Consider the following 24,768-nt stretch of genomic DNA (forward strand, 5'->3'; position numbering starts at 1 on the left):
ATTTCGTAACCAAGTATATATATATATATTGATATATTTGCTTCAGACGCTCTGGATCGCATCTATACTGTACATGTGAGTGATATGAAGATTAGCGGGTCATCTAGTGTATATATATATATTCTACAGTGTTAATGTCTAAAGAGGTGGAGACCACTCATCTGACTAACCATCAGGTAGCCTATAAACCAGTCTACCTGTCTATTTAAATATAAAAAATAGGACTTGAACTTATACAATATTTCAGTGTAGGCATAGTGATTAGTAGCGGCTCAGAAAGCTTTACAGTCATTTAAGTTAGCTTATTTAGTAAGTTAATGGCGTGTGAAATTGTTTAAGCCAAATATGAGTGATGGTGTATCTTTGTGAAATAGTAAAAACATATATAGTAGTAATTATTAATCAAGTAACTTGGTGGTAGAAAAATATTTTTGGAAACTAGATGAGGTTAATGAGGCCCCGATTGCCTAAGGGCCCCGACATGGTTAATCCGGTCCTGTATATGTAGTTTATTCAGGATAATAATAATGAAACTATAATATTAATCCCATTTGAAAAAGAAGATTATGCCCAAACCTCTAATCCGTAATGCATACGTTGATAGGCTGGTAATAAACCAATAATAATGCTTTATCCCAATTTTCTAAAAAAAACTATGTGTTATATGTGCAAGAGAAATATATTATGGGAACGACTAGGAACCTCAATTGAAGAATGAATAAATCGTCCAAATCAGAAAAAACTGGTATCGTCATTTAACATATATTAATAAAATAAACCATGAGCGATGAACATAATGTACCCAAAAGGATCTATGAATTATAACCTCCTTTTGCAGTCAGTTCAATTTACATTTGCAAGATCTAGTGGAAACAGTTGGATTGATTGTATAATTAAACTCAGTACAATGATAGCTTGTGTTGTCAAGGCATTGTATATTTTATCCCATGAAATGAAAGGGTAACCAACGGCTAGTCATAAAATTGTATATTCTCGTTCAAAGCCCACGAGAACAAAGTCGTAGGCAGCCGCATTCGTATTTCATACGGCGTATTTACCGACGTGAAAAAGAATAAACATTTATCCAACTATTTTCGGTTGTTTTTTTAATATATATATTTACATAAAAAAATTACACGATAGTTTACACATGCGGATGCATATTGTTTTATTAGACAGGTGACAGTTCAATATATTACTAGCTGCCCATTCCACCTTCGTTTGGCTGAGATATGATTTTTATTGAATTTGTTCTTGTTACAAACAAAAAAAATCAACAAAGTTGGTCAGGTCGTTTAGGAGTTCAGTGACATACACACGTACAAATGAATTAGATTTATAAACATTCTATAGTAAAAACAATCTACATTATAGCACTAACATTTTGTTTATAATTTAGGAATTTAGTTCCATTTATTGTTAGGTAACGGTCCACGGTTTTTTATCTAGTACCTGACATTTAGAAAATTAAAAATAGATGCTCTACAAAACTTGACAGCTTTGATTTAATTTTATATCAAAAGCGATCGACAAATTTATAAATAGTTACCTACGATACAGGATTAACTGGTACGGACAAAAGTAAATTATTAATAGTATATATGTAAAAATTATTGAGGTAAGTGGCATTGTTAAATATTTATCATTTTATTTTACTTAAATGATTGGCTGGTGCGGTTTTAACTTTAAACTATCGGCATACTATTTAATTATTGAATCATTCTGATATAATAATAATAATTGATGATATCGGTTTCAGTTTATTTGATTTATAGGTATTAACCAAAATAATCGCTATCCCCTTATATTATTTACACCGAATTTATAACGCCTCACCGAATTTAAAACTCACATAGGCATTAATCCCAAGAGGTCATGCAAATAAACAATTCCAAAATTACATTACATTAAAACATTAACAGCCTGTAAATTTTCCCACTGCTGGGCTAAGGCCTCCTCTCCCTTTGAGGAGAAGGTTTGGAGCATTTTCCACCACGCTGCTCCAATGCGGGTTGGTGGATTCACATATGGCAGAATTTCGTTGAAATTTGACACATATAATAGAGAACCTGAAATCATAAGCAGATTTATTATATGAGTTGTATATATTTCAATAATATACAACTCATATATAATATAAAAAAACTATAAAACGATAACTTTGACATTTGTTCTTACTACAGCTATTTATGACTCTAAAACTTTGTAGCTTAGAATTAAAGTAACATTTATTAGCCAGGGATAAACTGGGTAATGGTAAAATCACTTAACGCTGAGTTGACGGGCTTATATAACATAACATTTGTCCATCAAACCGCAGTAAAGCAACGAGATGGAATAATATCTAAATCTAGATTCCTTAGATCAGCTATTTTGCTTCGAATTAATTTGTTTACCTGAAAACTAAGCGGAACCTTTAATAATTAATACATTTCACTTAACGATAAATTATTAATTACGTTTTTTAATCTCAGAACCAACAATAGTTGATAATAAATTAAATAATTGCTTTTAGAAAATATATGATGGAATTCGTATATTCCACAATTAACTTAACTTTGGGCTCCTCGTTTCGATTATAACGCCTTTTCAATTTTACCTCCTTAATTCTAAAATTTTATTTAAAAATGCTTTCCAAACCGTCCTATCCTTCCTCATTTTAAAATTGCTTAAATTTTCGTTCGGCACTCCGTCATTAAAATTTGAATAGAAATTTTAAAAAGGAATATATTTCACATATTCTTAGAATTGCGATTGTAGTATATTTCGTGCATTAAAGCTTATCTTACTTACAAGTAATAAACCACTAGATAGAAGTGGTCGCTTTTAATAGCAATATGTCTGTCATGTATGTCCATATTAACCACTTCTTGGTAGGGCTTTGTGCATGCCGTGTAGGTACCACACACTCATCAGATATTCTACCGCCAAAAACAGTATTTTAGTGGGATTTTCATAAATAGCCAGAGTGATTCAAGATGAAGGTTACATGAATAATAATATACGATTACGTGCATATTACAGTAGTAAAAGGCCGACAATTTCAGCTTTTCTAGCCGGAAAAAAAAAAAAATTTGAGTTTGTTCTTCAATCTAAAAGTATGTATATATACCCTTATTGTAATTGTGTGAAACCATTAGCTAGGTTTTCATAAGCAACTTTCGGTGTCAGTACTGAAATTCTGATATGAAACCCATTTTTATTAGTCCCTAGGCTAGAATAGCCTTACGTTGCAGTTTAGTGTTTTACCAAAAAATAATTTCTTAATGGACTGACCATTTTCAGGCGCGCCATCATTAATAGTCCAGTCAAATAAGCAATTAAATCGAAATTCGAGCTAGCTGGCTTAATTGCGTGTATGAGTTCAAGTGAGGCCTCCAAAAATAATTTGTCAACAGTAAATGTCTAAATAAGTTATATCAAAAATCGGATTAATTATGCTCTTTTAAAAGGACTGTCTGATTAATATCTAATAATAAAAAGTTGCTTTCGCAATATATTATGTATAGACTAAGTAAATGTCACGAAATAAAATATACTGTGCAATAACAAAAATTTTAAAGGTCTTCTGGGGAGAGTATTAGGTACCTTTCCTTCTTACATGCCAGTTCACTCTACTGTAAGCCGCGTAAAAGCACCTCATATACACAAAAAATTTAATAATGACCTATATAAAAAAATATCACCTTATGCCTTTTAGTCGGTAGGTAGTTTATTATTAAATAAAGTCGTAATGTAATTTCACTTCCATTCCGCTGAAACTGTGTTCATTTCCCCAGACGTCGTTTTGATCAGTTTAAATATTATTGAACATTGCAACTACAAGTATTCTTGCTTTATTTTTTTAAACTATATTTGAAAATAAATGAATAAATAACGTTAACGTTAAATGCTTTTTAACGTGAAAATAAAATGCTTTAAAAAGCATCTAGTCGACTTAATTTTGAATACTTCCTTTTAATTCCAGTTTACAATATATTTAGACAAAAAATTACCATCTAGTTGTTTAAAACATTCGTTTACATTTATTTTATAATTAATTTTTTTACATAAAGTAGTACTTTTTTGCAACCTGCAAAATTTTTTGGTATATCATCACATTATCACAAGATAATTCATATAAAAATAAATCTAAATATAATTTACGGTAAATACGCAGTGTCCAATATCCGTCGACGAATTGAGTTATGACGTAAATCGAAAGCATTATAATGAAGTCCTAGCTTAGGGTTTCCACTTATAATGCTTGTTTAATAAGTGCCTAATATAACATAATGCCTCCCACTCATTTATTAATTTTAGCCGTTATTACACTCTCGTGACTTTTACGGGATAAGTGTTACAATACTGCATGCCAACACATTTTTGCATCGCAAAAACCATCCAATGTATTGGATTTTCACCTATTAAGTAGAAAAAATATTTAGTGTATTTTTAGATCCATATTTATTTGAACCACTATTCAGATTTCACAATGTAATACGATTGATATTTACGTTTTAACGCAGAAATGAAGTTTCGGCCTTATTTGCAACCGTAAATCGGAAAAGATTACAGCGGTTACATGGGTGCCTTGGTGCAGCGGCTGGGAACTCAGCTTCAACTAGGTAGAAGGTTTTTAAGAAAAGCGATAATATTGGTATTTCTTTACTTCTTCATATTGTTTAGTTGTTTACTGTTTTTCATAATTGCCAATTTCTCAAAAGTTATTTTTGAAATTTTATTATATCATGGATGCATTAACATATAAAATATTCTGTTCCTTTTAGTGGGACACTCAGAAATATTTCAGAAAGTGTAAGCGGAAATTTTTATTTACTTAAAAATTTTAAAATTATTACGCTATTTGTTTTAATAAGGATTAAAATTATAAGTTTTATTATTAGTAACTAAATTAATATGGAATTAAGTGAATACTGTCATTTAAATCAAGTGTTGCCAGGTAATCGACGAATTCTTCTAATCAAATAAAACTTCTATTTGGAGTCAATTAAAAAGAAGATGGTAATGGGACGGTCATGACGATATGTATAAAGATTAAAAATATGTTCAATGAATGATTTTTATAACACAAATAAAACACTTTCATTAAATCTATTATTTATTTAACATCTAAATTCAACAAACACAACATTACAGCACATAATAAATCTCACAAACAATAACATACACGACAATCATTCTCTCATTCACAATTATGTACAAGCCAATAACATTACTAAGGAACTAATGTTAAAACTATGGCATATTTCTATTCTTTTGACGCATCCCATAGGGCATTCTCGGCATTCCTCGAGGTAAATTAGGCTTATCCGTTTTAACATTTATATCGGATGTAATTAGCTGATCTAATGTCTGAAAAACAAAAAGTTGCTTTTATATTATATATCACAATTTTGTATTTATATTATTATCACAATATTCTAGTCCAGTCAGTAATATATAATAAATACTCTCTATACTATCATGGACTGGACTAGAAGGACTATAGACTCTATTGTCATTTGCTATAAATTTGGGCATAGATCATACTTACACAGCATTCTGGTGTACTATCAAATTATATAGATACTATATAAAAATCCTATCTTAAGAGACTATAGATCTAAACAAAGACAATAAGATGATGCCATAAACAATCAAATACCATAAACAACCAATTTAATTATGTTCTTTGTATCAGACTGAAACAGAGTACTTAAATACTATTAACAAAATTAACCGTTTACCATTTGTTTAATTGTGATGTAACAATAATAATGATTCTATCTTTTTTACCCAATCCCAGAGAATTTCTAATCTTTTTCTAAGATTTGCTTGCAACGAAAGAAAAAAACAAACCATTTTAAATAGTATTGATACTAATTTAACTATTTGTAAAATATCATACCTGATTATCGATTAAATGACGATCTTGAAGGGCTTTTTCAATACTTTCATATTCTCGTTGAACATCCTTATTATCTGTCATTTTTACCGCTTCGCGTATTTTCGCAATCTAAAGACAAATGTATATTCTTACAATTAATATATGTCCATTTGCATTGAAAGTATATTACGACAGTAATATAGGTATATAAGTTTTAGTAAAGATCGACTTACTGTTTCTTCAAAGAATGTATGTTTGTCTTTCTGATCTGGACGGTCAACATCCAAAACTCCCCTCAATATTGGCATAGCTTCGTCAACTCGTCCTAGTTGTGCCAATGCCAAAACCTAAAATGTAGTTTCTTTGTAATAATCAATAACTAAATTCCAAAGCCATAGACTAAAACAATTCAATGGATAATAACGAAGATAATATGTTTTAGATATAATTTACAATTATTTTTTTCCCAAAGCAATGTATGGAACTTTAATTTGAGTTTAAAATGTTACTTGTAAAATTTAAATGTACCAAACTTACTCGAATATTCCTAATAGTAATATAATGTTGTTTCTGTAATGCTACTGACTCCATTGCTACATGAGGTGCTCCTTGATTTAAAGCCAATGCTGCAAAAAATATATAAATGAATTCTACAAATATACAGTGTTAACTCCATGGAACGTCACTGGATTTAACGACAAACTCTATGAAACGTCGAAATCTCTCGACTTTGGTTGGTTTAGCTCGTCTTCCATACAATGAGTGACTCTATATAGCGTTATACTCATCCTCAATAACGACAAAAATTAAATAATAAGAAGTTATTTTTTAGTTGCCAAAATTAGGAAGAACTGCGCAGATATCTACGTTCTTCTGTAGCTTTATTATCCTAGCCCGTAATAAACTGTCGGCATCACACATACCGAACTTTCTAAGAAAGTCGTTTTTTAGTTTACAAATTATGATTGCACGCATAAAGAAGCTCTGGAAGCAGCAAAATTATTGAAAAAGTACTTTTTTTACACCGAAATGCCACAATATCGCACCAATAGCTATAAGTAAAAAAATACCACAATAAAAAAAAATAAAACTTATAAAAAAAAGACGTCAGCCGAAAATAACAGACTATACGCAATAGCGTTCAAATAATTTTATTTTTTTTTATTTAATTATGTACGAACACTGATATGAAATAAACTTTTTACTTTTCTAATACAGATTTGTCTTCTCTCCATACAACGACAACTCTATAAAGTCAAAATACACACAGTCCCTTGAGTGTCGTTATAAAGTTTACACTGTATTTAATATTATTATAGATGTTAAAATTTTTATGTTTGGTCGTTTGTTACCGAAATACGCAACAAGGGATTTGAATATTAAAGTTAGCACATAGGCTACCTAACCCCTTCTTCTCATAGTACATTTGTTATTCTCGAAAAATTGAGACAAAATACATATATCAAAAAATGTATTTATGAGAAACACGAATTTTAGTAAAACTTATGAATATATAAAAATTATATTTTAGAAATGTAAAAATTCTCCTGGCTCACCATGTTTATTGGTTACTCTCTAACTACACCACAAAAAGCTGTATGTAAGCTGTCGTTTAATATATTGCCATATTAAAGAAAAAACACTAAATCAAAATTCTCTGGCATCAAAAATAAATACTTGGTGATCCAGGTATATGGTCAGTGTTGCTAATCTTATATCATACATGAAGCGCAAGTATCAAATACTTATGAAAAGTTGTACATATATAAAGGTCATTGCTTTACTTGGTAGAAAAATTTGACCAACAACAACAAATTATTAAGTTAAAGGACCACCAGTGGACTGTATGGGAGACTATACCGCGCGAAAATTGCTTGCTGCAGCTCACAAGATCGAAAATTTAAGTTTGTCAAATATGGGTGTATTTAAAAATAAATAGTATAAAATAATTAAAAAAATTGCTATTGTTATTATGTAAAATAAACTCTAAAAAAGTTAAGTTAAGTAAGCCCATGGATGCTTAGTCTATGGAAGTTAAATGCTGAACAAGAGAGAAAAAAATATAATACATACCAGCCATAAGCGTTGCAGTTCTTCTTAACGGTGTGGAGCCTACAGTGATCATTTCTCCCCACAATTTCTTTGCATACTCAAAACTCTGGGGTGTATTCTAAAAAAATCCATAATCTATGATATTTTGTACAATTAATTGTTTAAAAAATATATATTTTACCTTGATTTAACAAGAATAATTAATAAATGATTATAGCCTAACTTATAATATTACCTGTTTGTAGCAAGCTGCCATTATTAAAACAACTGGATATTTGGGGAACTTGGACATATTCAATTGTTTTTCTTGTACCCTTTCAAACACATTGTACATCTTATCATACATTTGATGGTTGTAGAGTAAGTCAAGTAATATCTGATATGATACCAGCTGATCAAAAAAACCATCATTATCCGGATCTTCAAAACACTAAAAATTTATGAAAGTCTATTGATATGTAATATGAATATTAATTGTAATTATCTTACAAGACCTTTTATCTAATCTATTTTGAATAACATTAAACACATAAGTTGATTAATATTTATTTTTTATAGGAACTTAATGTATTAATTACATCTGTTTTTTCTTTTTTTTATTTACCTTAATTGCTTCATTAGGTGCATCAAGAAAATGGAACATTCTCATAACTATAGGACCAAAAACAAATGAACCAAATCTAAACTCTGTCTTTTGCGTGTTGAACCTGAAAAATATTTATACACTATTAATATTTGTATATAATTTAAACCATCTTATTGTATTTTTAAAATTAGAAGCAACAATTAACAGTACAATGACCCTCTCTTTTTCTTGTGAATGTAAATACTCAATATTCTAGTAAGTCATTTTTAATCTTACTTTTTAACCATATTTACAACTAAGTCCAAATCTGTCGGCTCTGCGATATGTACCATATTTTTTAAATCTTCAGTGAATATCATGTTTTTAGAATCTAATGCAAACTCTTGCATTTTTATCCTAAATTTATCAGAAAAATTTGAAAATTGCTCTCTAATCTTTTTCCTGGTTTGCAAATACCCATCTATCCCCAACGATGATAATGCGTACAATTGGTGTACTGAAAATAAGAAATGTGTTATTTTTATATCATTTATTACACAATTTAATACAAATAAATATAAGAAAACACACCTTGAGTAGTATGAAAACCTCTTAATGTAAGCATTAAGCGAATGCCATGATTTGGTGCTATTCTTGATAACGAATTATAAAACAAAGACATTATTACAATAATTTAGATTTGTAATTCAAAAATTATATGCCAAATTGGTTGATTTAGGGTTAGGTTTTGAAAAATTAAAAAAATCACAGACTATGAATATTAAGCTAGGATTGACATTTGTCAATGCCAATAAGCAACCATCACATAAATAATATAGAATTCTGTGTACAATATTATTTTATACGAATATAAAAGAAATAATTATCTAATCACAAAAGATAAATTATCACAGATTTGTCTTTATAATCTGAAGTTAAATTATAATATAAATAATGAACCTCAATTTATATTATAATTTAACTTCAGATTTCGATAGGAATTTTATTTACCCAGATTACATAACTTTAAGGAACAATATCGCAAATTGAATTTTGCCATTTCGTAATAAGATTTCTTCCCAATCAATAATTAATTGTAATTCATCAGTTTGTATTAACAGTTTCCTATATATATGTATACTATGACTATATTATAATCTGTATGACAAGGAAGGAAATGTCAAAAATAAAAAAATATTAATGTTTTGATAAAAAGGTTAAAATATTACACTTTTAAATTTAATATTTTTTGCTAATATGTGAATAAACAATAAGCTTAATATAACCAATATTCAAGAATTATCAAATTGTCAAATCCATGTTTACAAGAATTGAAAATAAATAACACTGTGATTTTGTGTTCTTAAAAATTCGACACATAAAAAGTAGAACGAAAAAACGGTACTTTAATATGTTTTATATGGTACTTCTACACAGATGTGATATAAAGTAAACTTTGTTGTGTTTATGTGATGACATTGTGTAACCAGATATACCATATTACTCTTAAAGTAAAAACAACATAAGCAAGCTTAGTGCTCATAACATGAAAATATTTATAAATCACTTGATAAAGTCAATGTGTTAAAGAATAAAAACAGATCTTAACTTGACTTTATGCCTGTGATGTTTTCATGCTGTGTGTACTATTGTAATATTATTCAAGGGTAAAGACATAGGACAAGTATTATTGAGATATTGATTATTTACTAATAATTGTTATTAAAGTATTTCCAGTTTAATAATTGGACATTTGGGATTATTGTTTAAAAGGACCAATGAGCCAAATTTAATTTAACACTATATTTTTCATATAAATATTTGTAACATGTATATTAATGGCCTATTGATTTTTAATATAGATAACCATGGATGGGAAAGTAAAGTGACTAAAAGGACTAAATGAGTGGAGGACATGTGAAAATGCATATTTTCATAATGAACAACATGAAAAGTTCAACATACTAAGTAATGTTGGAACTGATGACAAAATGCTGGGTGGAAATGTAATCAATGATAATATAGTACATAGTACCCCATTTTATTGTCAGCATTTGTCAAATTTATGATAGTTATACTTCATTGTTTTGACATGTTATTTTTTTTAGTCTATTTAAAAAAGTAACTATCATATATATGACATTTTATGCTTAAATCATTTTTTTGATACCAAATTATTAAATAGCACCCATACTTTGTTTCATTGATATTTTGACTAAAACACAAAAACAAATTTTACATTTTACAGATGCAGATATACTAAAAATTCAAAATAACTTCAAAGTGACAAATTAAGTTAACTCATTATGGCTGAAAGGCATGGTAAATATCATTCCACAAGATATTCTAAGACCAGCAGCAGAAGAAGAAGCAAAGATGATAACAAATGTCGACCATATGAAAGTAAAACTCCCCCACTACCTCACAGACGCACCAGCATACAAGAACTGATGAAGGAACGAGAAACAATTAGAAAAGAACTCAAACATATAGCAAAGCTTAAAACTGAAACTCAAAAAGAAATCAGAGAAAACTATAAAAAACGTAAATGTGAAAAACCTAATGATCAAACTCACAATGAAAAGCATCACAGAGATTATATAAAAAATAAAAAACCTAAAAATGATGTAATAGTAAAGAAAACATCACCTGAAAATAGTCAAGATTATGCCCAGTTAGATTCTGAGGACGAAGAACATATAATTGAGCAGAGAAGACAACAACGGAAGCAATTATTAGAACAACTACACACGTCAGTGGAAAAAACAGATAACGCATCCTGTGAGGAAAATGCCAACAATGAAATCAAGGATCTCCATTTACATAAAAGTCAAAAGAGTCTAACAATAAACCAAACAAAATCAGCAAAAGATGTAACGGACATGTTTTCAGAAGAGGACTTTGTTCCAAAAAATGATACAGATAATGTTAAACAGGACAATAGGAAAGAAAGTTCAAAGTTAAATGATAATTGGGACGATGTTGAAGGTTATTACAATATCAAAGTCGGAGATATTATAAATAACAATCAATACACAATAAAGGCATTGCTCGGACAAGGAGTTTTTGCAAATGTTGTTAAAGCACAAGATAGTAATAGCAGTAATGAGGTTGCAATAAAAATTGTCAGAAACAATGATCTGATGTACAAAACTGGTTTAAAAGAAGTGGAGGTATTAAAAGAAATAAATGACGCTGATCCTGAAAGTAAATACCATTGTGTGAAATTTTATTCAAATTTCATGCATAAAGGACATCTTTGTCTGGTACTTGAACCTCTTCATATGGATCTGCGAAGTATTCTGAAGAAATATGGCCGACACCATGGAATTAATATAAAGGCATTGATGAGTTACAGCAGACAGTTACTTCTGTCTTTGAGACTCTTAAAAAAGATTGGTATTATACATGCTGATATAAAACCTGATAACATTTTAGTTAATGAGAAGAAAAATATTTTAAAACTGTGCGATTTTGGGTCTGCTACAAAAATAAATGACAATGAGCCAACTCCTTACTTGGTCTCTAGGTTCTACAGAGCACCTGAAATAATATTGGGTATACCTTACAAGCATGGTGTGGATGTGTGGTCGACGGCCTGCACCATCTATGAAATGTCTACTGGAAAGATACTGTTCACTGGGAGTTCCAATAATAAAATGTTAAAATGTTTCATGGACTTAAAGGGCAAAATACCAAGTAGAGTTGTAAGGAAAGGAAAATTTAAGGATCAACATTTTAATTACAACAACAATTTTCTTTTACACAAAAAAGATGAATTCACGGGAAGAGAAAAAGTTGTAGAAATAACTAACATTACAATGTCAAGAGATTTGTATAAAGAATTAAAGAAAAGTTCGTTAAACCCACCAACTGGTGAAGAAAAAAAGATAATACAGTTAAAAGACTTACTGGAAAAAATGTTAATATTGGATTCCAATCAAAGACTATCCGTTACAGACTGTTTAAAACATCCATTTATACAAGACGAATTACAAAAATGATTGCTCAAAATAAAACTTTAATTTAAATTATAGTCTTTTATTACATCTTAATTATACATAGGAAGGTAAAAATAAAAATGCAAATTCAATAAAATTGTTACTTTAATAGTTTCCTAAGACAGAAAATAACAAAAATATACGCCATCAACCAAAATATCACTTAAAATAATAAGTTTCACATGGGTACATAGTACATACATACAACATGTGATCTATCACATTTTATAAAGGAAAATTGACAATTGTCATTAACTGCTTGATACGATTCAATTATAATTCGAGATTCAAATTGACAATTTATTTTTTTACATTGCGTTTCAATTATCTGTTTCAAGTCCACTGTATTTGTAATTATGGTTAAATCTATTTAACATCTACAAACAAACTTTTCCTTAACGTAAAAACTAGAGACTAGTCGTAGAAGGCAAAATGTGTTTTTATTTCGGCCATCTTAACTTTTGTTCTTAATTTAAAAGCTACTCTTCTACATACGAAATCATAGATTTAAACTGTTATATATAGGCTGTCTATTAAAATAACATAAAGTAAATAAATAAAGCCGATATAAGTTTTTATTGCGGTTTAATATTTCATAATTCATTGCTATTCCGCAAAAATATATGTAGAAAGTGCAGTTAACCTATATATTTAAAATCTCAGCTTTGCTGTTCTCGATAATATTACTTACTCCACTATCACTTTCATAAACATTAAAATATAACAACAAAATTAAAATAAGTAGGTAAACCATCACAGTATGATAAAAATAATTATATATAAACCAATTAGTGTCAATCATAATTATAAAATAGCAACACATTCGAACTTCACACTTACACCTCACAACATAAAGTCTGATTTAAATTGCGAAATAATCATAGGTTCAATACTAATACTTTCGATGATAAGGAATACTGTACAATTGAAATATCGTAACGGATTTAAGTTCCAGAAAGAAACAATAAATTAAAAAAAAAACAGGGTCGATGATATATTCGTGTATATTGTATCTTCCTAAAATATTATTGCAAAATCTATTACTATTTTATTGCATCAATAATTTCATAGTTATAATCGCAACATAAACTTTTAAAGGAAGTTAAATACTTCTATCTGTGTCAATAATCGCGAGATTTACTAAACTATTTAGCAACTGTATGTTAACAATGACTCACCTAAATTATTAAAGTACAAAATTGTTTATGGTCGGATGCAATAACACTGCTCTATGTGATTTTTTATTAATCTGCAAACATTTTGAGAATATTTAAAATTATAGTAAACAATAGACAATATGTGTCGCTGTATCAGCCTTAGTCTAGTATGAAATTTATGTGGATGGATACATTACAAATTGTTAAAGCAGAAAACGAGATGTTTTCGTCTCGATGAGTCCGATCACTGGCTCTAGCTATCACAAAGCGTCTGATAAAAATCACGATGAAATAACAAATCAAGAGATTCCGAATGAAAGAAACTATCTGATACTTAAATAGAAACTATTTAAAATTATTTCGTATTCGCTAACCCTTAAATTATAACGTATTTCTTTGGATGTGTGGCATTAATGTTAGGTATATTTAATCTGTTTTTCTTTTGTTATGTTGAGAGCATGTTTTGATTTGGGAACCCCGATGTTGTTACTCCAATGTCTATGGATTGGCCCGATGCTATAGAATCAGGACTTTGTAGTGACGCGCTGTAAACTGGGTTCATTGGAGTGGTCCCTCCTACTTCAAAGAGTGTACTGTCGTATACACTATTGCTCTGCTGAAACAAAGTTCGAACCTCACATACACATTACACAAAATACTTTTTATTTCATATATATACATATATTAACGAATAATAACATACAAAGCTATTGATTTATCATGAAATATTTAATAAAATAAAAATAAAATATCACATCAGAATCACATTTTAGCACTTATCAAAAACGACTTTTATTACTTAAAATAAAAATATATGATTAAAAAAATTTTTATAACAATGTCAGATAACAAAACTTTACCTGATAAATATAATCGGAGTCCGTTTTGAGTGAACTGAAGCTTTGCTGATGGGGTAGCGATACCTGATCGTCGTCCATAGGCTCGTCCATCTGAGCCTTGTACGAGAACATGATACTGGGCTGGGAAACACTAGAATATAAAACATAAAATATTATAAAAACATTCTCAATTACTAAACCGAGTTTACATAATGTGTTTTTAATTTAAAAAAGAGCATGCTAATAAACATGTAAATAATGATTTTATAATTACAACTAGCGACCCGCCCCGGCTTCGCACGGCTGCAATGTTGATACTAAATATCCTACAGAATGTCTTTACATACAATGTTTACAGCTTTTTTTGTCATTACACAATATAGACCGCTATGTCCCTACATTTTCAATCTGTAATATCTTCGAAAATACATGCTGCAAGGGGCCATAATGATCTCTATGAAATGCACAATGTATTAAGGTACTAAAATTGGATAAGGATTAATGCTGTATTGCTTAAAATCGCTTCGAAAATAAGCCATTATTTCTCGATAAAAAAAATGGTTATTGTGGGTTATCCCTAAGAAATAGGGAAATTAAAAAATATATATATTTCTAACATCGAGACCCTCTAAAATGTTCAGTGTTTCTCTACTATATTGTGCATGTATCATACATTATCTATCTATTAAAAAAACCGCATCAAAATCCGTTGAGTAATTTTAAAGATATAACCATACACGGGAACAAACAGTCAGCGGTAAGCGACTTAGTTTTATACTATGTAATGATAAAGTGTTTTGAAGTATGAAGTTGCCCATAAATATTAAAATAATAAAATTAATTTTACATATAACTAATAAAATAAATAAGTAACTAAATTAACAAACAGCTGGACCATATTAGCACGGAACGTATAAAATTGTGGCGAATGTTCTATCCCCATAGGCAGATTACTTTGACAAGGATGACGTCACATTGTTCAACGTCATGATTCACGCACCATCTTTATATTTATTAAAAATTCAAGTGCTTCCTCTGTGACGTAATAAGAGTTGCGAATAAAATGCCACCGTGTGAAACATATAACAAAAAATTTAATGTGTTGAGTGACGATTTTAATGTATCGATACTTGTATATAACATCAAAATAATCGCAGTACTAAAATTCCCTTTCATTATTTTTATTTACATACGCAGACATACATAAGTTCAGCAGCCAGAAACCTTTTAAGATATCGCGGACTACTAACATAAATTTAATTTACGGCGTTAATTAAACACATTAGAGGTTGCTGTTTCACAGTTCATTGTTGTATTTGAATTGATTTTTTTTGAAGACATTATAGTCTAGACTTAAGACAATCATATCATGACAGTTAAAAAAAAAGTCAAAGAACGTGTTCTTGTTTTTAATTTAAAAAAAGAACCGCATTATCGTTTTCTTTTATTATGAGCAAAAACTTCACGTACAACTCTTACACGTTTCTCGTGGAAGTAGATTCGAAACTGTTTTATGCAATTATACAGCTCAATTATTGAGGCTTCAAATACAATAAAATAAAAATTATATTACACAAAGGTTACAAAACCAAACTTTTAACTATATATTTTCCAAAGTATATTTCATTTTGATGCTACAAAGCAAGGAAATAAAAAAGAAAGTTTAATGTCTTGGCAGAAGTTGTAAGATAATAAACGGTAGTTACTAAAACAACTGGTTGTCAACCTCTAGATGATATCACTTGTGTTGTAGTTGTTATTAAAGGTCACAGATAAAAAATATCGAGGTTTATTACACTGATATAAATAAAATTATGTTAAATAAATTGTATGTGACGTATATCAATCAAAAAATATCGTGAAAATTATTTATTTTTTAATACGTCTTTTAGTAACGTAGAAGCAAAGGTAAGATTGAAAGACATTTCATGTCACATAACGAGCCGAATATACTTATGAAAATAAGAAACAGTATTAGGATAATCCTATACCTAAATTATAATCTTACATAATTATAACCTTGACGTGTAGTTTCTTTTAAATGAACTGAGTTATTATACTGACTTATATTTTATATGTAAGTCGACGGTACAAATTTCATGTAACAGAACTAAGAACGTATATACATTATGACAACATTAAACGAATCATAAAATTGTATTTCATTTTTACTTTAATCCTTTATGAAAAGTATAATTTTTTCTTTTTGAACTCGGGTTAAAACAAGCGTAATAGCACTCAAACTTACCTGAAAAATTCACTCAAAAACGTGTGATACACGAGCGGCGTGTACAAGGAGAAGTAAAGCCATGTAGTGACGTCCACGACGCACAGACCAGACGGCATGGAGCCCCACGTGAGGAGACCCGCGCCGACCGCCTGCGTAGTGTCCAGTAATGCGAGGAGAAGCACGTACAGGTAGAACGAGAGCTTTGCTGAAAATAAATAATATTTAATAACATTAACATCATCATTCACTCGCTTCTCCTTAGGTCATATTTTTGGTAATTGTGGTGTTTATTATAGGTTTATATATTATATGATTCGTAGGCTGCCAACGGCAATATTCCCTGGGAATGCTTTTGCTCTTGGGTTTATTCAGCACGATATACCCAGCAATCAAACCAACACTCGGGTCAAGGCGCTTAGGTAATCGATTGATTGTCACTTAATAAAAAACACTTTACCGGCTATTATATTCACGATTCAAAAAAGCTTTATTGCAAAGTTTACTTGAATAAAATAAATATAATTTAATTCGATTTGATTAGAGACCCACGCGTCGCGTGTATGGCTATACTCTACTTTATCGAAACCACAAGAAATTATATATGAACTAAATAAGTGAGCAATAATCTTACTTAAAAAAAATACATGGTTTGCATACAACTGGTAAAAATCGCGCGGGTATCATATTTACAATTTTTTAGTATCGTTATCTGTGATCTGTTCGATTTAAATTCATAGACTAAAATAGGTTAAAAATAACATATTTTATTTTAATTATCTGTAAATCTCCAGCTAAATAAATTGCTGTTTTTTGAGCTAATAGCATCGTGTGCAACAAAATTACGCGTCACCAATGCCACAAACGGTACCCTACACGTACCGCTTCCTGATTTGTATCATCTATTTAATCTAATATTATAAATGCGAAAGTAATTCTGCCTATCCGTTACTCTTTTACGCGTAAACCATTGGATTGAATTTGTTGAAATTTGGAATTAAGCAAGCTTGAATTTTTTCCTTAATTCACCTATTCAAGGGGTTAAAGTTGTGGGAAGGGTTAAATAAAGAAGATCTTCATATTTGAAGTTGAAAATGTGCAAATGGGTATATAGGCACACATGCGCTGGTGAAGCCGCGGCCGTAAATCTATTTTAGACTAAAAATATTGCGTAGCTTCCTAAAAACATATAATTTATTATTATCTTAGTTTTAACATGTTTAAGTGGTATTTTATTATTATTTTATAATGCTGTTGCAAGACCTTTTATTTTGATTGTAAATTATCATCTTAGTAAGGTGCTTCAAATATATTTTAGTTCTTCTAGGAAATGTTGCGCGGTTTAAGCCTCCAGAACAATTTTTCTACCATAAAAACAAACATAAAACAAAACTATGCATTTATACATATTCTGCGTATAAACCATTAAAATTACGAAAATATAGAGATAAAACATTTCAATATTCAAGTGCTTCTCATTTTTAAGTATCTACAAGAGATAAGATTAGTTTCATCTCGTACGTCTAAAATAACTAGAGATAAACATTAAGTGGAGCTTTGCAATGACATTTTATCGAGAGATATGTACAGCTCCATATATAAAGATCGTTACATGTTTTCATGTTTGTGGTAAACTTATCTTTTATTTTTTTTTTCAGATCAACGAGAAATTTCCTTCCACTTGTGTATATTCATTTTCATTTAGATTAGAACTCTCAATTCATATTCAATCAAAACATTGATGATGCTACTTGATGGTACGGCTTTATTCAAACCCGCCTGGGTAGGTACCACCCACTTATCAGATATTTATATATATATATTCTATCGTTAAATATATATATACTTAGTATTGTTGTGAAGGGACATTTTACATCATCTTAGTTACCAAGGTTAGAAGCGCGTTGGCGATGTAAGCAATGGTTAATATTTCTTACAGCTCTTTTGTCTGTGGGCAGTGGTGACCACTTACCATCAGGTGGCCTAATTGCCCGTCCGCCTACATATATCATTTCAATCAAGTACGAATACAGTACAAATATTTGATGCTAAATCAGCTGTTCTGTTATTTCTTTTGTTTTAGGCTTATTTTAAGATCTTTTCACAACAATTTTAAATTTTATTTTTATTCCGAAACATGAAACCTGAGATTATTACACACGTTTATTAGTTTTCCATCATTCTGACGGGTGTAACATATTGGAAAACAGTAGAATTACATTGTTGAGTTGTTAAAAAATAATTATATTCATATTAATATATATTTTTTAAAATAGTTTGTAGTAACAAAGGTACAATTAAATCGTTATAACATTTAACGTAACTAATATCTTTATTAACAACAATACGTGAATCAGTTTTAATAGACTACCAAATACAACGTTATTTTTTTAATCATGTATATTCGTTTTTCATTCTTCTTTAAAAAAAACAGCTTAAGACAAAGGGTTGATTACAATGCGCCCTTGCAAGGCTTCTCAATACTAACAATTTAGTCGTTACACTCCAAGTATTGTATTGCATTTAGAATCGAGTTTGTATTTTATTACAAAAATCAATAACATCCTCGTATTTAATAAACTAAACATTTATTTTTTTGTGATTTACCTAATATAAGTAATGTTTGCCTCATGGGTATTTTTTATGCATGCAAATGGGCCACCTCATGGTAAGTGGACCACCGCCCGTAGACAATGGCGCTGTAAGAAATATTAACCATTCCTTACATCACCAATGCGCCACCTACTTCGGGAACTAAGATGTTATGTCCCTTGTGCCCGTACACATACACTGTTACACTGGCTCTTTCACCCTTCAAACCGGAAAACAACGATTCTGTTGTTTGGCGGTAGAATATATGATGAGTAGTTGGTACCTACCGAGATGGGCTTGCACAAAGCCCTTCCACCAAGTTATTTGTTTATGAAGATATGTATATCAATAAACATATAAAAAGGTAAACACGTGTACAGTCCGATTATTATAATATTTTTTGGTAAGTAATATACTTGGTTACCATGTAATATTTTCAATCTACTAAAAGGCATACAAAAGCCAAAGACGCTTTAAAGTACTTAAACTTAATCTTCTATAATATTTATGATGATTTTATTTCGAGTAAGAGACTAAAGGCGAAGAATTTGTTTATTGGGACGCGCTAATCGTAGTATTTTACCAGATCCATATATTGATAACGCACATTACTGCTAGTATTGTATTATAAATATAATAAAACTGTGGTGAAAGTTATGTCACTAGTCTGTATATATATAATATATACCGACCACAATAGGATAAAGGCCAAATAAACAACATTTGAGAGCTTAAATAATCTATGGTATCCATTAAAGTTTTGCGAAAAATGCCGTGTTACGTTGACGAAGCTGTTATCGGAACTTTGGGACTAAAATTGAAGTGGATATAAGTAGTTAAGTGGAATATTGTTACATTATAAATAAAGATATACCAGTCAATAACTGTTAATAGTGTACAATACTATTGGAAATCGCGTATAATACGTCCATTTAATGTTTTTTACCTTTATACTTCTTCAAATAGGCTATAACATATCTAAGAATTCTGGTCACCTCGTGAATCCAAAAATTCGACAAAACAATTTCATAAAAAAATATATATGTGATAACACAACATATAACCTGCAAGTTTTCGCCTGCGGTTTCGCTCTCGTTTTTCTGATGTATAGGCTATATTTTTTAAAACTTTCATTAAAATCCATTGAGTAGTATTTGCGTGAAAGAATAACAAACATCCATACATACAAATTTTCACCTTCATAATATTAGTAAGGATTAATGCATTGACGTCTTTGAAACCGTAATTAACTTGGAATGTTCTAGTCTTCATTTTTATTACAATTTATACAAATACCGAGAAGACAATTAAAATAATTGAAGAGAAAATAATAACAAGTCTTAAAACTTGTAAAATGTTCTCTAATTAAAAATTTTTTAATTACAATAATTAGGTTTAAATACTTCATATTACAAATTCAATTCTTAGTTTAATGACTTTTATTCATATTATAAATCAAAATCATTCGGCATTCGTAGTCTGTTTGTCTGAACGCGACTACTAAAAAACGACTGAGCGGATTTTCGTACGGTTTTAACCAATGCTCGGAGTGATTCATGAGGCATTTGTATAATTCATTACGATTTTATGTAAATTCGTAATTTAAAAAAAAAATTATGTAACATGACGAAGATGTCGAAAAATTCATGCCAACGCATAAACCAAAGTTTATTTATTACATTATAAACGTTTAATGTCGACCCTTCTCCCAATGCGAAGCCAGAACGAGTAGCTAGCGTAGTAAATAACAAGATTCATATTTGTTCAAGATAGTAACTACACACTTTATTATCTAAAATTATGTAACGCAAACAAGAAATGACTTTGTATTTTATAAATGTAAATATTTATTACTTTGAGAAGAGGAAATATCGATGTTTTTATCAACATCCAATGCAAATATTAATAAGGGTTATTAATTGTTATGTGATTGTAATATGCATTTAATAGACGCTAAGTACATAGTAATTGGATATTATAAGTAAATAGATATAGCTTATTAATTAAATTATCGGAATGTCTATTTTACCCTAAAAAGAAATGATTTTTTAAATCATTTGATTTCTTAATCTTATGTTATGCAATATATTTATTGATATTGTTTTGTTAAAGACGCGGAAGGTGCAATTAATTAAAAAAAGATAAACAAATCAGACATTACCACAAATTCGAAAAGTAAATGTTTAGAAATTTACACAACTACATAAAAAAAATCTATATTATAAACCTCCTCCTTTGATGTAATTGAAAATATCATTAATAACTAATTTATTCATTTCATTGAGTATTATCAATATTTTATAATTGCATTTTTATTTAAGAAACATTTAATTTTATAATTACATTTATCATTATTTCAAAATATTATTAAGATTTTTCATACAATTTTCTGACCATAAAGTTTTTAAATTGGTTTGTCAATTTATAGGTATCACTGAAGAATCAAATTACTTAAGTGACTTATTCCATGACAAGGCAGAAAAATATAAATGCAATTCACAGAACTAGTATCCTTTAATTTTGAGTTCTAATTCTATTCTCACATGTTAAAATTATCAATGACACATTACATCACATCAGAATCAGACACCATATCATATAATCAATCTAAATTCAGAGTTACTGTAAATTGATGTTTTTTAAAGACATCGTTTGGAGCTTGAGAAGACATATTTATAATTAATTTTTACTTTCAGAAAACTACAAAAGAGGATTCATAGATCTTTTCCACTTTTTGATGCTCTATTTAAACATTAAATATTGAATCACTTTTTTTTAATGTCTAATTGAAATAATTTTCCATGGTTGAAATATTCTCAATTCAAATTCAAATATAGAATAAATTGAGCATTATCAAAATAACTTATTACTAAGATCAAGATATTCTGGGAAAGATTATTTATTTAGAAATATATAGATTATAGAGGTTCAAAGTTATTTTTTTCCTATAATATTCTCGAGTCTAAATAAAGTGACCAGCAAGTCTAGTTCAAGATCTGTTTTTTTAGTCAGATTGAAAGCAATTTTGTCATAAAAACTGAAAAAGGTAACATGTTTTTTCTTCTTGGTTTATCTATTCTTTACAATTGTCACTGAAAACAACATTCAAACTAGTTGGCCTTCACTTACAAAGTTTTTGTGAAGTGTTTTAAAACTGAAGAAATTTATTTCATACAATAATGATTGTCAATGTTACTGGCCCAATTCTAAGATACTGTTGAAATCTATATAATTATATAAATTAATGTTTCTTTGTTTTATTTCTATGCCAATCAAGCTGAAACATTGTTGAGTTAATAAAACTCTTGCATTTTGATGACTAACAACATTTTTTTCTTATAGTACTATCAATGGCTTACTAAAGAATTAAAAAGATATTAATATGTGTGTCTTAAAAAATTTAGTAGAAAATTTTTGTGAGACAATTAATATAAAATACAGACTCAATATTAAAAGCAAATATGAGATCACAAATAGATATTAAAACAAAAACCTCTAGTTAATTCTTACTTTTTTCTCTTATTTCTAAAATGTAAGATTGAGCTTCCATTACATGTACTTCAGTAAAAAGGAGTATTTTTATGTTTCTATAAATAGTATAAACAAAGTCACTTTCTAAGTTGCTAACTTCTTCTACAACCCTAAACTGATTATGATACAGTTTATTCTAATAGAAAAAGCGATAAACTAGGAATATAATATGTAAATGTTTTATACAAAATGGCAAATTGAACATTGTTTGCTGTGAAATGGTGGTTGAATGGATTCAATGTAATAATATAATTTGGACCTTGGAATTTAAATCAATAAACAGTAAACACATTTTGATCTGTGGCACTATATGAATATTTATACTTCTCATCTATACAAACTTATAAAAGACAACTAACAAATAAACATGAAACTAATAAATAAATATACATATTAAATATCAAGAAGAAAATAGATGCACTATTTTTTTATAATAAATTGGGTCAGAAATAAAGTAAAAAATTAACTTACTTGGTAAGGCCAAATATTCCCGTAATGGTATCCAGGGTAATAAAAGTATTACAAAGTATATGATAGCAAACACAAGTGATGATGTGAACCAGAACAGCATTCCTCCATGTCCGAATAAATCATAATCCCTGGTGTCGATATGGAACATGTCATTTGGCATAATAATTTCTAATGTTCCTTGTGTTACCGTGAATGCGAGTGATATAAGTGACGTAGCTAGTAACACATATCTGATACTACTACGACTGTCCATATGCCCTGAAATATACATGATTTTCATTAATTGCTTTATACGTTATAGATGTAATATTGTATATTAAAACAAAATTTGTTTTTTAAAATGATAAGTTATACAGTAGATTTAGGATTAATGTTAAAAAATTATTTGTATATTATATTACATAATTACTCATTTCGAACTGAATGTTACAACCGATACTACCTCATAGTTAATCTTAAATAATTACAATTATATCAAAATAATCCATTAATAGTTATGTTATATACGGAATATAAATATAATTGCATCCTCATCTAATCTATGCCTCTAACATTAAATATTTATATAATTTATTTTATAATATATGCCAAAATACTTATAAGAATCCATTAACATTAAACTTACCAAAAGCCAATCCGAATATAACCACACTCATTTCTGTCGCTAGTAAAAAAAATCTTACAGTGACCCATAATATCTTGTCGATCAGACCGCCCACCGGCATCGCTGCATTTACAGTCATAGAAACAGCACATCTTATTAAGCTGATGATCACATTACCCCATACAAGTGTATAGAACGTCAAAAATATGGGACTACTGGTAGCACGCAACTTTAACTGAGCCTTGTTAAACCGTACCACTAGAAATAGCAGGAAGAGAGCGTTTGGTATCAATATTATCAAATCCCAGATACGAACTCTGCAGAAAAAACAAAGCAGTGAGAACAAAAACATAACCATTTAACTGCACAAGGACAACGGCTAGTGATTCGATACCTTGAGTTGTTCATTTCATAATATAACACATATTTACAAAATGTTTCTTCTTTAACGGGCGGCAAATCTGATCCATTTGTTCCATCCATTTTTCTACGTTTTAATTCTGTGCCATTTAGTGTTACGAAATTATTTCAAGATCCCTGAAAGGGAATCATAACATTGCTACTGTAATCGAATTACCTCTCGCAACATAACGTCAGCTTTGTCGTCGCATTATAAAAACACAATTTTTCTTTGGATTTTCGATGGTCTCACTTTCTAATCCAATTTAAAAATTACAACACAACATTAAAATCAACAAACGTCCGACTTCGATGCTTTACAACTTGATCTATCTAATTGCTTTTATTGTCTGTGGACTGTGGCTGACGGCTATGGGGTAATCGGAATAGACAGTTAGACACTCTATTTATATTTTTTTAAGCATTCATAGCTGCTTTAAGCTCATGTATATTAATAAAAC

The 24,768-nt window shown here is 29.3% G+C and overlaps 3 protein-coding genes across 9 annotated transcripts; 1 reads left to right on the forward strand and 2 right to left on the reverse strand.

The window, feature by feature from the left end:
- Positions 1 to 5,088: 5,088 nt before the first annotated feature.
- On the reverse strand, positions 5,089 to 9,265 carry LOC125070341 (pentatricopeptide repeat-containing protein 2, mitochondrial-like). Its single transcript, XM_047680166.1, has 9 exons — positions 9,078 to 9,265; positions 8,784 to 9,003; positions 8,526 to 8,628; positions 8,157 to 8,351; positions 7,943 to 8,039; positions 6,407 to 6,495; positions 6,103 to 6,216; positions 5,891 to 5,998; positions 5,089 to 5,355 (listed from the first exon to the last, which is right to left on the reverse strand). The coding sequence occupies exons 1-9, from the start codon at positions 9,166 to 9,168 to the stop codon at positions 5,239 to 5,241; spliced, it is 1,134 nt and encodes a 377-aa protein (XP_047536122.1). The 5' UTR covers positions 9,169 to 9,265; the 3' UTR covers positions 5,089 to 5,238.
- Positions 9,266 to 9,658: 393 nt separating this feature from the next.
- On the forward strand, positions 9,659 to 12,517 carry LOC125070303 (serine/threonine-protein kinase PRP4 homolog). 7 transcript variants are annotated; one of them, XM_047680103.1, is made up of 3 exons: positions 9,709 to 10,170; positions 10,349 to 10,492; positions 10,735 to 12,517. In XM_047680103.1, exon 3 carries the CDS (start codon positions 10,793 to 10,795, stop codon positions 12,488 to 12,490), a length of 1,698 nt encoding a protein of 565 aa, XP_047536059.1. In that variant the 5' UTR covers positions 9,709 to 10,170; positions 10,349 to 10,492; positions 10,735 to 10,792; the 3' UTR covers positions 12,491 to 12,517. The 7 variants fall into 7 exon arrangements, with proteins under 7 accessions (XP_047536066.1, XP_047536059.1, XP_047536061.1 ...); XM_047680105.1 differs by having other exon boundaries at positions 9,709 to 9,997; XM_047680104.1 differs by having other exon boundaries at positions 9,709 to 9,887.
- Positions 12,518 to 13,470: 953 nt separating this feature from the next.
- LOC125070353 (transmembrane protein adipocyte-associated 1 homolog) lies at positions 13,471 to 24,661 on the reverse strand. Its single transcript, XM_047680188.1, has 6 exons — positions 24,303 to 24,661; positions 23,930 to 24,225; positions 23,305 to 23,562; positions 16,732 to 16,918; positions 14,505 to 14,634; positions 13,471 to 14,257 (listed from the first exon to the last, which is right to left on the reverse strand). The coding sequence occupies exons 1-6, from the start codon at positions 24,389 to 24,391 to the stop codon at positions 14,090 to 14,092; spliced, it is 1,128 nt and encodes a 375-aa protein (XP_047536144.1). The 5' UTR covers positions 24,392 to 24,661; the 3' UTR covers positions 13,471 to 14,089.
- Positions 24,662 to 24,768: the final 107 nt, after the last annotated feature.

Source organism: Vanessa atalanta, chromosome 17 (assembly GCF_905147765.1).
Source record: "Vanessa atalanta chromosome 17, ilVanAtal1.2, whole genome shotgun sequence".
Lineage (NCBI taxonomy): Eukaryota > Metazoa > Arthropoda > Insecta > Lepidoptera > Nymphalidae > Vanessa > Vanessa atalanta.

Bases quoted from the DNA above. Each gene is read 5' to 3' on its own strand.
- LOC125070341 (XM_047680166.1), bottom strand. From the start codon at position 9,168: ATGTCTTTGTTTTATAATTCGTTATCAAGAATAGCACCAAATCATGGC. The intron at 8,040-8,156 runs GTAATATTATAA...GGATTTTTTTAG, and splicing joins TGGCAGCTTGCTACAAACAG to AATACACCCCAGAGTTTTGA. The intron at 6,217-6,406 runs GTAAGTTTGGTA...ACTACATTTTAG, and splicing joins TTACTATTAGGAATATTCGA to GTTTTGGCATTGGCACAACT.
- LOC125070303 (XM_047680110.1), top strand. From the start codon at position 10,793: ATGGCTGAAAGGCATGGTAAATATCATTCCACAAGATATTCTAAGACC.
- LOC125070353 (XM_047680188.1), bottom strand. From the start codon at position 24,391: ATGGATGGAACAAATGGATCAGATTTGCCGCCCGTTAAAGAAGAAACA. The intron at 16,919-23,304 runs GTAAGTTAATTT...ATTTATTTTCAG, and splicing joins GGAATATTTGGCCTTACCAA to CAAAGCTCTCGTTCTACCTG. The intron at 14,635-16,731 runs GTAAGTTTGAGT...TTTATATTCTAG, and splicing joins TTTTTGAGTGAATTTTTCAG to TGTTTCCCAGCCCAGTATCA.